The following is a 16,138-nucleotide window of genomic DNA, read 5'->3' as shown; positions in this document are numbered from 1 at the left end:
CCTATTCTATCCCCTCTAGTGGACAACATTAGTATAATGTGTTGTCATACAGTATGTTTTTTGAGTTGCCAAAAACTTATTTGATCTCCTAAACCCTTCACTGATACACACAACATTTTGTCATCTATAGGCACTAATGACAGTATATTTTAGCCATTTTAATCAGTTGGCTTATATATTCTAAACCTTTTGACTGATTGTGTAGCTGTGACTCAACACGCTTATCAAACTATATCTTCTAAACAATTTGATGAATCCAAATCCTTTTGATAACTTTGTATCTTCAGGGAATGTAGATTTTGGGGACAAATTAGAAAAAGTTTGAAACAGTAGGTTGATCAGAAAGAATGGCAGAATAATTTACGCATGGCAAAAATCAGATGAAAAAGTTAGACTGCCTTCCCTGTGGGCAACTGATGTTGAAAAGACATCAAATTGACATAAAAAAAAAAAACAGGTCAAACAAGCAAATTTCTTTCAGTGGTAATTGGGTGAAAATAGGAAGTGAATCTCACACTGAAATTGGTTTAATGTATATGTAGGCCAATATGTTTGACGTTCAATTTAGACCAAATCAACATCATGTCAAGTTTGATTTGCACATTTGACCAACGTTTGATGTCAATTTGATGTTTTTTAACATCAGTTGCCCACTGGGCTTGCATGCTCTGACAGATCTACTTAAATGAACAGATCAATGTCTACTGGTGTTAGAATGCTGATTTTCCTTTATACTCTTACTGAGGCCTGATGTGCAAATGCATTCCTTAATAAACACCCTAAAGACACTGCTTTACATAAAAATGTAATTGTACAAATGTCACATTGACAAATATATAAATTACATACAAAACTGCATCAGTAATACACAGAAGAGTACGTAAAGGGTTTCAACCATGAACATTTGAATCATTGAATTCTTCTGTAAATCATGACAATGCCACGAGTCTGAGCACTACAGATCCTTCATATGATACAGAGCATTAGTGAACTGAACGTCAGTTTTTCAACTCTGGAGTATTTCACTCTGAGATGTTCTTTCATGTGCAGTTCAGGTAAATGTTTTGTTCTATTAAAGTACATAATGTTATTATGTTAAATGCAATTAAATCAACAAGATCATGACCAGCATGATGTCAGTGTATTCATTCTTTCATTAAGTATAAATAGTCATATTATACAACTCAATCTCACAAAAACTTTTCAGAACACATTTCACTCCAAAGACAACAGAAATATATCATATACAGATAAAGATATATTTTGCAATAAGATAATTACAGCACATTCCATTAAGTTCTAAAATGTTTCATTATCTTCATACAAAATATTATTTCTTCTTTTTGTTTTTTGAATTTGGAGAGAAATGTGAACATGTTTTTGTGAGATTTATCTACAATTAGTTCTTGAATAAGATGTTTTTTTCTTTCTAAGAACATGTTTCTCTCTCTCTCTCTCTCTCGAACATGGTCAGTGTCTTTGGCATTGACAGTGGATGATCCATGAGTGTCTGATATGTTCCTGCGTGCGGGTTTATTTGCTGCGTTTGAGCCAGTCTCTCCAGGGCGTGTGGTTCTGCTCCGGGCTGATCTCTGATATCGTGGACGGCCGTCTGGACTTACGCAGGAAAGAAAGACGACCCGCTGATCTCTTCTGAGGCTCTTCCGTTTGCTGCTGGCTCCTCAGCTGCTGATTGATAATAACCTGGATATCGTCCTGCAGGGACACATGAATAGTTCATAAACATCATAAATTATAACATTTAAAAAATCTCCTTCAACATATTCAGTACAAGTGCAATAAATCATTATAAATGCATTCTTCTGCACATTATTATTTTTATTTGTTTGTATGTGCTAGTTGATAGCAATGCCGAAATGTGAAACAATCAAATAAATAATGTTTCTTCAACATTTAGGAGCATAGGGTACAGAGTTCTTATTCTTACCTACAAATAAAACGGAAACTAAAATTAAACCCATACAAAAACATGATAGTTTCTTGAAATAAAACAAACATTGTCACACTTTATTTTAAGGTCCCATTCTCACTATTAACAAACCATTAACTACAACTTTTGCTTCTAATTTGCTGCTTGTTAATAGTTAGTAAGGTAGTAGTTAAGTTTAGGTATTGAGTAGGATTAGGGATGTAGGGATGTTAATTAGTACTAATAAACAGCCAGTATGTTAATTATAGGCATGCTAATAAGCAACTAGTTAATAGTGAGAATTGGTCCCTGTTCTGAAGTGTTACCATAAACGTTAACCAAAATACAAAATAAATAAATTAATAAATATTTTAGCTAGTGCTGTCAAACGATTAATCGCATCCAAAATAAAAGTTGTTGTTTACATAATATGTGTGTGTACTGTGTTTATTTATTATGTATATATAAATACACACATTCAGTATATATTTTGAAAATATTTGCATGTATATACATTTATATATCTATAATATTATATTTTATATTATATATAAACATAGTTCATATATAAACATAACATATTTTTCTTAAATATATACATGCATGTGTTTGTATTTATATATACATAATAAATATACACAGCACACACTCATATATTATGTAAAAAAAAAAAACTTTTATTTTGGATGCGATTAATCACGATTAATCGTTTGACAGCACTAATTTTAGCCAGTTGCCAAGGCAACATTTCTCATTGACATAACTGACATAATAAAAATATAGACATAAAAATAAAAAACACTAAAACTTTAAATTGAATACTGAAAATCGATAAAATTAAAACTAATGATTATAAATATTAATAAAATCTGTAATAGTATTTCAATGATGCTAAAATAACACTGACAAGGTGTTGATTTCAAAATTATTTTATATTTGAACTTCTTGTGGCTACTGAATAAGAACAGGACGTTTTGAGAACATACAACTCATTCACTTACAAAAGAACATTAAACATTATTATTATTTATATTTTATCGAGAAGGGTATAACTGCAGCCTGGAGATCTACAAATGGGGGCGGGAACTCCAAAACGGGGAGGGAACTCCAAAATAGGGCGTGGCTTCCTCCCATTAACAGACAGGCACATGACACGCATGCGCAATTTTTTCCCCAATTCACTTCAGTGCAAACTCCACCCCACAGCTGATTCTAAAGATTTTATTGGTTGTGTCAATTAAAGTGTTGATTTCCTACACTATGCTACAAAACTGCTAACCCCTAAACCTACCCCACACCTGACCCTAACCTTAACCAGTGAAATTGACTTCACGGCGGGATTGGCGCTGAATAGCGTGGAAAAGAAAGATGCAGTTCAGGAGATAAACAGTTAATAAGATTATGCGATATGAGCTCGTTCTGTAACTCCCCAACTGGAGCTCACTGGACAATGGCACCCTTTTAGTTACACCCAGCGTCACTACCCATTTATAAAGTTTTATTTTGAAATGTAAGTCAATAACAATTGGCTGGAGCCAGAGCCAATGGTGAAAGTCTTTGCGCGAGGAGACCCCGCCCCATTTTGTAGGTTCTGCCCACTTTTGGAGTTCACGCCCCATTTTGGAGATCTCCGGTCTGCAGTTATATCTACTTGATTTTATCTGCTCTCAAAAGCAGTTACACAGCACATGAAACAGCTGCAAACTTCCAACGTGAACAGCAGGGGGCGACAGAGTGTCCATAACATCATTAACAGACTAAATACACCTTCAAGGAGCAAGAAACCAATCCTAATTACTCAGTAAGTGAGGACTGAGAGGTTTGGTAATTCAAAAAGCAGTTGTTACCTGCCAGGCCTCCAGTTCCTGTGACAGCTGTAGTTTGCGCTGAATGGCTTCCAGGAGTTGGTTGTTCAAACACATCATATCATGTTTAGTCCTCAGCAGCTCTGCTTCCATCGCTGTCTTCCTGCATGACAGAAAACCAACACGAATACGTTAAAAATGCCTCTTTTCTATTAGACTATTTATTTAAGTTTTAATGCCATATCAGCAACAATGGCTATATTCATGGCAACATTAACAGTATAATTTCAATACATCATTTACAATATAACATTTCCTTAAGAACAGCACAAAAACATACAGATAACAAAATAATACCAAGTACATGTTCAATATTTACTTAGTGATGGCATCATCACGGTCCTTTATGGCCTGCTGAACTACTTCTTGCTCCACAAGTCTCTCAGCTCGCAGCTTGAGCTCGGCGTTTTCTGCTACGAGACGCTCATTCTGAGAGAAAAGCCAAACATGAGGATTAATATTGGAAATTATTTTGCAATTGAGTCTAATACTGCTAATAATCATATTAATAGCACATGCATGCTAAAAGCAAAGGTCGCACACAAATACTCTGTGCTTGTAATCTTAAAGGTGTGTTTTGTTTAGAAAAGCTAATTTCAAGCATTTAAGCATAAGCTCAATACTTTTAGTAATTCTTAAATATACACATTTCAGTTAAATATTTAAAATATTTGTACAGCTAGTGTACAGATGAAAATGTCACAGTGAGCACTCCTAAAACTACTGTATAATTGCATGTCATTAAATATTTATGTGCTTTCTAGTTAGTTGTCCAATCAATGTTAATATCCTTGTAAATCTGCAAATAAAGAATGTTAACCCAGAGTTTATAAATGCACGGCATGAAAACTCAAAACCTGCCCATCCAGGACTGACGTTAAACCCAGGGCAAAGTATAAGCAGTGTAAAACATGGAACAAGATAAGCCCGGATGATGTTAACGGTGGGTTTAAAGGTGAAGTGTCATTTTTTGGACCAGTGATGCATGGGGTGGGGTGAAAGCGTCATTAGTTATGTAATTATAATTCAGAAATTAAACGCTTCACCTTTACCAATTTAAAGTGTGAAGCCCAAAAGAGAGTCAGTGAGGACTAGTTTCACTACACAAGGGTGTTCCTCAGTATTTAAACATTTAAAAATTCTAAAATCAAGATCCATTTACTTGAAAAGCAAAATTACATAAGTACGAAGTCTTGTTGTGCTCTCCTCATTTGGGAGTCACACTCATGGTCTTTGCAGTCAAAAGTGACCGGACACCTGAAATGTAACTTTTTTTTCTTCAGTAAAATCAATCTAATATTTTCTAATCTAATAACTTTTTGTTCAGTAATATTTTTTCTTTTGTATTTTGAGAGAATTGTATGGTACTAATGAACATTTATGCAATAATTATGATCAATTTTTCCCATTGAAAAAAATAAGTACAAAAAAAAAAATCAAATTTGTAAAAATTATTTTTCAATTAATGCAGTATTTCAGATTAAAATAGAGACTAGGCCTTTAAAATCCAATTTTTGAAGGCAGAATAGCACCTCCCGGTGAGAGCAAAAAAAAAAAAAGAAAAAGAAAAACCTGTAATTTCATGGTGTAACCACTAGATTCCTGTAATGGACTCTATAGAGAGACTTATGAATTCCCTAGTTGTTTTTATACATAATTGTTTACTTTTATTAGGTTGTGGATTTAAATGTATATTAAGGCATTCTCAAAGACTACTTTTTGTCAAGGTTTATATTTTTTGTTGTTTTAAATGTTGATTTGAAGTGTAGGTTTTTGCATTATTATTACTACATTCAAACCTGATGTAACAAAAGCATTTTGTTACACAAAACATTAAAATTCTATAAAAATGTAACAAAAATGAACAGGAATGCTTAATCAGAGCTTAATCCTTCTGGGTCTGATCTGATTTTAACCTCTTATTTCAGTCTTCGGACTCATTTTGGCTATATGGTTATAACCATACCAATTCATTTGAGTATGTATAATTCTGTATGTGTGTGTCTGTGTGTGTGTGTGAGTGGATGTATTTGTTTTACACTCTTGATGTTTTAGAGTGTAACCCCTTCCTTGCTGTCCACTTTTTTACTGCATTGTAGTTGAATTATTGATTTTATTTTACATAGTTGCAGTGTTACAGTCACACCAGTTCATAGGTGTGTGTGTGTGTGTGTGAGAGTTGGTGTGTTGATTTTGCACTCCAGATGTTTTAGTTTGACCCCTTCATTGCTGTGCAGTTTGTTTCTGCATTGTGGGGGATTTTTAGATTGTACACACAAAAAGTTTCTGTATTTTCAACCGAAGACCATGAGTGTGACTATTTTTTTTTACGTCCACTTAGCTTTTTCGAATCATGCCCTCAATTTCATCCGTGTTCACATACCAAGTGCCATAAAAGTCACCAAGTTTCGTACCATTCTGGTAAAGCTACGATTTTTACAAATTCAAAATGTAAAATTCTCCAGTCAGAACTGACCGAAGACTGCACAAGGGTTTAAGAAAACAAGTAAACTGGGTTTAGAAAAATCAACTTAATTCAAACCCAAAAATAATTAATTTTCAATCCCTCTTACAGAGCATAAACTCACTTAATCTATATCTCAATACTTTATTTTGCATTTCATATTGTAAATATATATTGATTTAATGATGTTTAGTTATTTGTATTGGAAAACAACACAAAAATACTGAGGAAGATTCTTTTTCTTTTTTTTAATGCCGTGACTTCATGGTTTTAAGACCTTTTAAGAAACCCTGATTAAGTATTCTTTCCTTCCTGAAAGCAATACATTCACCACTTGACTGCATTTGTTGACTGTCTTCATACAGCTGTGAATCCCAGTCAGAAAAGCAGTGAATCTTTGAACAAAAATTCCTCAGGCGTTGCCAGGCCCTCCAAACAATGGAGGCATTTTTAAGGAACTGAGCCCAGGTCAGTGGCAGTGGTATTGGGCTGCTGTTAGTTGTGGCTGAAAGCTTTAACGCATGAAGAACTGTTACCTGATCCCGCAGCTCCTGTATCCAGACGGCATTCTCACACGGATCGCTCACCGATCCCACAATGGACTTCCTCTTCTCCTGCAGACACAGATGATACAGGAGCGTTCAGCACTGCATGCTGGATTTGTCAAGCATGGTCTTTGTTAGACTGTGACGGCAGGGTGTATCTCTCTACAGCATCAGTATCATGTAACGAGCATAAATGGCCCTCTGTTCAATCTCCCTCAGTCTCTACCTCTGGCTACATTTGTGGCTTCATTGATCCTCACTGAACACACCCCAACCTGAACAAAACCTCTGACGCAATTCCCACTTCAGTACACAACTGGCCAGACTAGGTCAATACTGCATCAATAGCACAGTGGGAAGTTTGTTTAATATCCAATCTTTTGTGCATTAAACATACTGTACATTCATTCAAATCCTAATTTTATGTTATGTACTGAAACATTTCAGTTTCAGCAATTACTGATGCAAATTGAAGATAATTCATATATATATTAATATATATTCTGATATAATCTCACAAAAACACATCCAGTCGGCATTTTACCTACAAACTAATAAATGGAGTTGCATTAAGCAAATAGAGCCTTTTTTATATTACCATAATTTTTAAGCAATATTTCATAAATTAGTTATTTTTCTGTCCATTTTCTGTAATGCACCTGAATATGAGTTTGAGATTTTGTTTTTCACTCTTTTGTGTTTATGCTAATATAAAATGGCAATTTTTTAGTACAAAAACTGTAAAACTATTATAAATTTGCAGTATATAATATTAGTATTTAAAAAAGTATTTTAATACCATACAACAAACACACAAATACAGTACTACACCAATTAATTAATTAATTAATTAATTAATTTATCATTTTTATTTGGAAGTTTTTGCATTGGAAAGAAAATGGCTTAATTTTCTTTAATCACATCATAATATTTCCCATGTTTGATGCCAGATTGGAATATGATCCAGGAAGGTTATGTGAGATTTACCCAATGACAAAACAAAAGCCATGAGGACACAAACTGATATGGTCGGAATGAAGATATACAGTATAAAGATATATGCTTGTGATGAATGTGAATCATTGTTGCTGAAATGTGAGACAGTACGAGATGTCAAAATACTCCAGCAAATAAGAAACATTACATGCAACACATTATATGTCAGCTTCTGTTACGCTTGTGTCCCATAGCAAACAGCTACCTGTAGTGTCTCACTGTGTGCTATCCATTGTGCTGCGTGTTTCAGTTGTCCCAGCATGCCCTGCAGGCTGTCATTTGAGTCCTGCTCAGCTTCTGATCTGTAGGCCACAGGCTGCAGCAGTACCAGGATGTAGTGCAGCTCTCGACACACCTGCTGGGCGAGACACATGTTCTAGTTGTACCCAAATATCAAATGAACAGACATTAATGTAAATCTCTTCAATGTATTTAGCTTTGTTCCAAACCCTAGAGAGCTGTCTTGCTGTCTACTGCAGCATCCTAATGGAGAAGCTCACAAGAGACTGGGGGTTTACAATGCTTTGCATATGCAGCAACTCATTGTACCACACACAGTGTGCTTTACACACAGAGACCTGACTCAATTTGATTTCAACAGCGTAACAAATCCAATAGTATAAGCATAAAAATTGGGGCTGTCAAAGATAACGTGCTAACTTCTGTGATTAATATGTTCTGTTAAACGCATTACAATAAGTAACACAGTATCAGCATTTTTCCCTTCCCGAAGTAGCTTTTATTAATGTATTTTCCCCACATCCTTTGACTGGCATTGCAGCATATGATCACATATTGATACTAAATGTTTTAACTAGTATTTTCATTCATTCATTCATCGAATTCGCAAAAAATAAACTTAGTAGGGCGAAAAAAAAATGAACTGACAGCTCAGTCAAACAGGGGGAGCTGAACCTGACAGAGAGAGAAACATCACTATATGTGACCCTGGACCACAAAACAAAAAAAGGGTCAATTTTTGGAAATTGAGATTTATACATCATCTGAAAGCTGAAGCTTTCCATTGTTTCCATTAACATTATTTGGCTGAGATACAACTATTTGAAAATCTGGAATCTGAGGGTGCAAAAAAATCTAAATATGGAGAAAATCATCTTTAAAGTTGTCCAAATGAAGTTCTTAGCAATGCATATTACTAATCAAAAATTACGTTTTGATATATTTACGGTAGAAAATTTACAAAATATCTTCATGGAACATGATCTTTACCTAATATCCTAATGATTTTTGGCATAAAAGAAAAATCGATAATTTGACCCATACAGTATATTTTTGGCTATTGCTACAAATATGCTACTTATGACTGGTTTTATGGTCCAGGGTCACATATTACTATATACGATATATACAACACACTACATAAAGGCACAGCTAAATGTGACATTATAATGGGTTTATGACAAAATCGTTTTAAGATTACTTAAATTAAAAGTTAAAACTGTAACAGTTAAAAAGGCACATATTTGTGTTAAATTGCAATATTAATCTAAATTTATCTAAAGAAATCGATTTTAATCATCCATTTAGAAGCTTCAGCATCAGCATCAGCATTAGTATCAGTGATATTTGCCTTCATTCATAGCACTAAGTAAAAACACGCCATTAAACAAATATTTAAATATAATTTAAAAAATGTATTAATATATTTTTACTATACTACCTTTATGTTGTTTCTGAATTATTTTTGAGATTTAATCTGCTAATATACTTATAATTACATCATTTAAATTTTAGGTGTGATTAATCATGATTAAAGAAAAATTGCATTTACAGCTTCACTCCGATGTGTCTCCAGTGCGGCTGGATAGAGAAAGTGAACTTAACTGCACAAAAAGCAAATCAACACTTACATATTACATGAGAGGTTGTGTTAACTGAAACCCCTGTATGTATCTTTCCATCGGAAGTCTCAAATAGCTCTATGTGTCGTGTGCAGCTAAAAACAAATTATCAAATTGAGATAAATAACTGTAAGATAACAGGTCTCTTCTTCTGTAACACATTGATTTTAATTAGAATGTGGTCCAGTCTGGCATTATCAGGTTACAGTGCATCACCTGTTCTTTGTCCAGGCTCCAGTCTGCAGCGTCCAGATTGTTTTCAAGCTCAGACAGTAAAGACGAGTCGTTGTGACTCTTCTCCTGGAGGGCCACTTCCTCCTGCAGCTCCTCGACCTGAGACTGCAGCTCTTGAGCCCGGGAACGAACCCCATCCACTTCCCGCCAGGCCTCTGCCAGCTGGGACAGAGGAAAAAATGTTATCGCTCATGTACAAATACGTATAAGAACCAATACATTTACCCTGAAATTGACATTTTTTACATTTATGAGGGACCTATTTTTTCAAACTAAAAATATTTTGTCAATTTTGGTGTTTTCGTCCATTTTTCCCCCCGAGCCCTGGTTTATTTCAAACCCTGATTCTCTCATGCATCATGAATCTCTTCAGCAATTCTGAATCAAACCTGAAAACTTCAGAATCAATTCTGTTTGTGCACGCTAGAGACAGTCGTATTCTGCCTTTTGCCAATTGCATACAAATACACAACCTCAAATAAGTATATAAACTTGTATGAAGTGTCATGATCGCAGAATATGCGCTGAGAAACGTGTGGTTTCACCCGCCAGTATTTCCATGCTTTACCTTCCAAATGCTTCCATAAGCATCACTTATGCGTTTGGAATGCAGCACATATTGGAATACTCACTTACTGACAGACGGCTGCTTTCAAATGCTCACGTGCACTTTGTGTGATCATTCTGAAGGCGCTCATGGCATGTGACTGTGCATGACTCTTTGCGAGCAGTAAATGCACTTGCATCTCAAAATGCTTACTTAATGTAAACACAATCGGTTATGTCTTAAAGGCAGGACAAAACATCTGATATGTTGAAATAGATTTGTGCATTAGCCTATTAGAGCTGTTGCAATAATGCAGAGAAAAAGAGAACAATCCATAACTGCACTTGTCTGGAAAACTTTATATTTAAAGTAGTGCTGTCAAACGATTAATCGCGATTAATTGCATCCAAAATAAAAGTTTTTGTTTGCATAATATATGTGTGTGTTCTGTGTATATTTATTATGTATATATAAATACACAAACAAACAGTATATATATTTTGAAAATATTTACATGTATTTACATGTCTATTTATATTCGTATAATTTATTATTAATAAATATATTTAATATATAAAAATAACATATTTTTCTGAAATATATACATGCATGTGTGTGTATTTATATATACATAATAAATATACACAGTACACGGTACACACATATATATTTTGTAAACAAAAACTTTTATTTTGGATGCGATTAATCGCGATTAATCATTTGACAGCACTGATTTAAAGCACTCTCAGATAGGAAAAGCACCTTGTGTTTTATTGCTTGTGTGTTTTTTTGTTCCCCTTTACTGATTCATAAATTAGGTTTGTTAGAATTCTTAACATGCAATTGTTCTGCTTTATTATTAATTTGCAATTATTTTTATAAAGTACTTTTATACGTCATTAAAAAAAAAATGCACAAATAAATTTGAGATTGAAAGTCAGTCAACTCATTACTAAGAAAATGTAAGAATCGAATTGAAATCGGATTGGATTGTGAGGTGCCTAAATATTCCCACCCCTAGTGCACACACAGACTACTTTTACTAACACAAAGGCTGAACATGAGCATTTCAAATGTGTCAATAATCTCTGGATCATATGTGTGTGTCTCTGCTACATTTGCACTGTTACAAATACTACATTTTTACTGTTCATAAGAACAGTGTTGAAATTTTCAGAGACAAATCCTGAACCACCAGATTCCAGTTTCACTTAAACTACAGACCAGTGTTACACATTCTGCTCAGCTGAGTATAGTGTGTGTGTGTGAGCGACCTAACCTGTTGTATGTGTGTGTGACTCTGTTGTTCCTGTAGATGCAGGCGTGCGTGTAGTGTGGACACAGTGTCTTTTAGTTCCTCATTCTCACGACAAGTCATCTTCAAGCGCTGCTCGAGTGTTTGCTCCCGCTGCGTGAGCCGTGCCACCTGAAAACACACAAACACACACACATTATTATAGCTTTTACCCTACACTGTTCTGTAAGTCAGCAAATTCTACAATCGCTCACGTTCACTTTATCATGTGGTTCTAGTTAAAATAGTCATGTTTGTATGCTATTACAATCTTTGAATGGAAGAGAAGGTAAACAGATTTTGCTTGCTGTCTGTGATGAAGGGCTCGAGTATGGTGAACTCCTTCAAAGAACTGCATTCTGTAGCTGTGTCCCAATTGAGGCTGCATCCTTTGAAGGCTGCATTTGAAGAACAAAATGTGTCGCAGTGGCACAATGAAGGATGTCCCAATTCAAAGACAACATAATTTCCCGGGTCATGAAGGCTACTACAGATGGATCCTTTGCAGCCTGGCCCAAGATTCATTGCACATCAGTGACGACAGGATTTTGATTGAGAAAAAATCCTGGATTACGATTTTAAATCTAAAGGGATAGTTCACCTAAAAATGTAAATTATTTATTCACCCTCATATCGTTGCAAAATTCTATAATCTTATTTGTTCTATGGAACAAAGATTTTACAATGTTTTAAAATGTTGTAATGTTCTATTTGTTCTGTGAAATGGATTTTGAAGAATGTTAGAAACCAAACTGTTGTTGGTCCCCATTGACTTCCATAGTATGGAAAAAAAAATACTATGGAAGTCAATGGGGATGAGAAACTGTTTGGTTACCAACATTCTTCAAAATATCTTCTTTTGTGTTAAGCAAAATAAAGAAACTCGGTTTCTTCAGAATACAGATTTAGAACAGCTTGAGAGTGAGTAAATGATAACAGAAGTTTCCTTTTTTGGGTGAACTATCCACATTACAAAATGATGCTTTCAAGCGGTGTACAGGTGCATCTCAATAAATTAGAATGTCGTGGAAAAGTTTTGAATCGATTTTGCTTGACAATCCTCATAAGGCTGCGGTTCTCTCGGTTGGTTGTGCATCTTTTTCTTCCACACTTTTTCCTTCCACTCAACTTTCTGTTAACATGCTTGGATACAGCACTCTGTGAACAGCCAGCTTCTTTGGCAATGAATGTTTGTGGCTTACCCTCCTTGTGAAGGGTGTCAATGATTGTCTTCTGGACAACTGTCAGATCAGCAGTCTTCCCCATGATTGTGTAGCATAGTGAACCAAACTGAGAGACCATTTTGAAGGCTCAGGAAACCTTTGCAGGTGTTTTGAGTTGATTAGCTGATTGGCATGTCACCATATTCTAATTTGTTGAGATAGTGAATTGGTGGGTTTTTGTTAAATGTGAGCCAAAATCATCACAATTAAAAGAACCAAAGACTTAAACTACTTCAGTCTGTTTGCATTGAATTTATTTAATACACGAGTTTCACAATTTGAGTTGAATTACTGAAATAAATGAACTTTTCCACGACATTCTATTTTATTGAGATGCACCTGTATGTCTTACTAAGACGCTATTTTATAGGTTTATACTTTTATGTACATAAATGGACCAAGGGGAACATATTAGGCAGGTTGTGAACCCTGTTTTGCTTTCACTCAGATCGACCTTTAAGGCGAAGGTGTGGCCTTTGAAGTCTGCGTCCTTCCAAGGATGCAGCCTCTGAATTGGGGCACAGTTATTGTGCCACAAACAAAGACAAACGTAATGATACAACAGGGAAGGTGCTTTTTGAAAGTTGCTCAGCCAATCAAATTAGCTATCTGGAACTTACTGCTGCATACCATTTAATAAACAAGCATGCATGGACAGCAGGCGATTTTTTTGTGTGCAAATTTTTACTGCAATTACAGTATACCCTTTTGTAGCATAAAATACGATGCAGTGTGCGAGTATGAACAGTTTCTCACCTGTTCTCGGAGCGCGTTGATGATTTCTTCGTCCTGGGGTCTGGCTTGCCCTCTTTCTATCATTTCCTGTTTCAGTCTTTGAAGCTCGCTGGTCATGGCTCGCTCCACTTCCATTCCCTAAACATACACAACGCAGCTCACTAATCAAACCACTGTATGTCCGAACGCTTTTTCAGCTTTCAGATATGTTCATAAATCAAATGGGCGATATCCAGAAGAAGCGACATTGAGAAAAGAAAGTAACAATAAAAAAGATGTGTTTTTCCACTAAGGAATGCGTCCCATTTTCACAATGAATAGGAGTTAAGTTCGCTTGATAAGAGCTGAACAAAAGCACGCATTGGCTGATCGGGGGCCTCTGGTGATGAACCTGATTCAGCAGATAACTGGATAGACATCAGCGTGCATCACACGCCTTCAGAACCTGATCAAATCGCCGCATGACTGATGCAGCTTGGCATCTTGGTCTTGGCAGTGGCATCATCGTGCCAGATGTGAGCGTTTATGGGATGGGGGTGGGAATGACCCCACGCTCAACAGCATATGGAGGGGTGGCTAGAGGTCCAGGTTCAGTTAGATTCAACTACCAAGCACCACAAGGTTAGTGGTCCCATGAGGGAAGGGCTATTCAGGACTGGCCTACGTTAACCAGTGCATTGTTGCATTCAGTAACGCTCCTGCCAGCTGATGCCCCAAGCCAGACAGCGTCTCCAAAATAATGAATCTCCATTTACTTCTGAGAATCTTATTTCTGATACAATCTTGTCAGATTGTATAACAAGGTTTACTGAATTACTAGCAGTACTAGCTAAAATAATATTTTTTGCATGACACACAGCTGTCAAAATAGTAAATTTGCTCAAAATTCAGAAGAAGGAAATACAAATGAGCTCATGAGTTTGAACTGGGAGTTGTTGCAAGTGTGCAAACACAGAGTCAAAACAAAAAATGTGTAAACCTTGGCCTTGGCATAACAAATCTGATTAGATATTAGATTAGATACCAGTCCAATGTGAGAGAAATGTGTGAGAAAGTGTTTTACACACAAAATGAGTCAACAGGAGCAAGTTGAACTAAATTTAGGTTTTGATCATAAAAGAAGGCATAAAGAGGATTTCAAAACAGGAAGAATTGACTCCAAAAACATCTAATAAAACAGCAAAGATACTGTTATGAAATACATTGTTCAGACTCTAATGTTCTTTTATAATCAAATGTTATAATCCCTGAGCTGATGTCCCAAGGCAGACAGCATTCTTGAGGAAGCATATTAACCTGGAATCTACAAACTAATAAATCTCTATTTATTAATGAATCAGATTGTATCACTGAAGGGACTGCATTATTAGCAGTAGTAGCTAAAATAATATATATGTGACCCTGGACCACAAAACCAGTCTTATGTAGTACGGGTATATTTGTGGCAATAACCAACAATACATTGTATGGGTGAAAATGATCGATTTTTCTTTTTATGCCAAAAGTCATTAGGATATTAAGTAAAGATCATGTTCCATGAAGATACTTTGTACATTTCCTACCGTAAATATATCAAAACTTAATTTTTGATTAGTAATATGCATTGCTAAAGACTTAATTTAGACAGCTTAAAGGTGATTTTCTCAATATTTAGATTTTTTTGCATCCTCAGATTCCAGATTTTAAAATAGTTGTATCTCTGCCAAATATTGTCCTATCCTAACAAACCATACATCAATTGAAAGATTATTTATTCAGCTTTCAGATGTATTAATCTCAATTTTGAAAAATTGACCCTTATGACTGGTTTTGTGGTCCAGGGTCACATATATATATATTGTTTTTAAATTATATATATATATAGCTTTCAAAATAGTGAATTTGCTCAAGGAAGAAAATTCAAAAGATCAATAAGGAAATACACAACAAACAAATAATTGTTGCACAATACTACGGAAACAACTTTATGTACATGTAAATATGTATTGTTAAACTTTGTGCATAATTTGGAGATTCCCTACTTTAGACTTGGAGGGTTTGAACAAAATACCTGGAAAATATAGGCAATATTTTTATTACGGTGTTTTACCACCATTTGCCTTTATTACAGCTGTCAACCGTCTTAGTACAGATTCATACAACTTTTGAATTGTCTTCAGTTGAATGTTGTCTATCAGAGCATCTGCTAGTTGCTTTAGTGATGTTGAAGGAGGGAATCAGTTTAATTTTTCTCTCCAAAACTGCCCACAATACACTCTTAAAAATAAAAGTTCTTCACGATGCCATAGAATAACCTTTTTGTCTAAATGGTTCCATAAAGAACCTTTAACATCTGAAGAACCTTTCTGTTTCACAAAAGCTTCTTTGTGGAGAAAGAAGGTTCTTCAGATTATAAAAAGAAGGTAAGAAAGAGATGGTTCTTTAAAGAACCTTTGACTGAATG

General features: G+C 35.1%; 1 protein-coding gene across 2 annotated transcripts in view; it reads right to left on the bottom strand.

The window, feature by feature from the left end:
• Window positions 1-1,420: 1,420 nt before the first annotated feature.
• The window catches only part of LOC107680090 (bicaudal D-related protein 1-like), a 25,424-nt gene continuing 10,706 nt past the window's right edge, over window positions 1,421-16,138 (bottom strand). Inside the window, exons 3-10 of one of the 2 annotated variants that reach the window (XM_016475851.1) lie at window positions 13,717-13,833; window positions 11,723-11,869; window positions 9,879-10,058; window positions 8,006-8,158; window positions 6,796-6,873; window positions 4,115-4,224; window positions 3,778-3,898; window positions 1,421-1,716 (exon numbers count right to left, since the gene is read on the bottom strand). In XM_016475851.1, the coding sequence (XP_016331337.1) occupies window positions 1,534-1,716; window positions 3,778-3,898; window positions 4,115-4,224; window positions 6,796-6,873; window positions 8,006-8,158; window positions 9,879-10,058; window positions 11,723-11,869; window positions 13,717-13,833 (1,089 nt within the window). In that variant the 3' untranslated portion in view covers window positions 1,421-1,533. The remainder of the gene's footprint in view (window positions 1,717-3,777; window positions 3,899-4,114; window positions 4,225-6,795; window positions 6,874-8,005; window positions 8,159-9,878; window positions 10,059-11,722; window positions 11,870-13,716; window positions 13,834-16,138) is intronic. The other variant, XM_016475852.1, reaches the window with a different exon arrangement.

This window comes from Sinocyclocheilus anshuiensis, unplaced genomic scaffold (assembly GCF_001515605.1).
Source record: "Sinocyclocheilus anshuiensis isolate Anshui unplaced genomic scaffold, SAMN03320099.WGS_v1.1 scaffold853, whole genome shotgun sequence".
Taxonomy (NCBI): domain Eukaryota; kingdom Metazoa; phylum Chordata; class Actinopteri; order Cypriniformes; family Cyprinidae; genus Sinocyclocheilus; species Sinocyclocheilus anshuiensis.
Note: the sequence above shows the minus strand (reverse complement) of the source record. Positions and strands in the feature narration are given on the sequence as shown.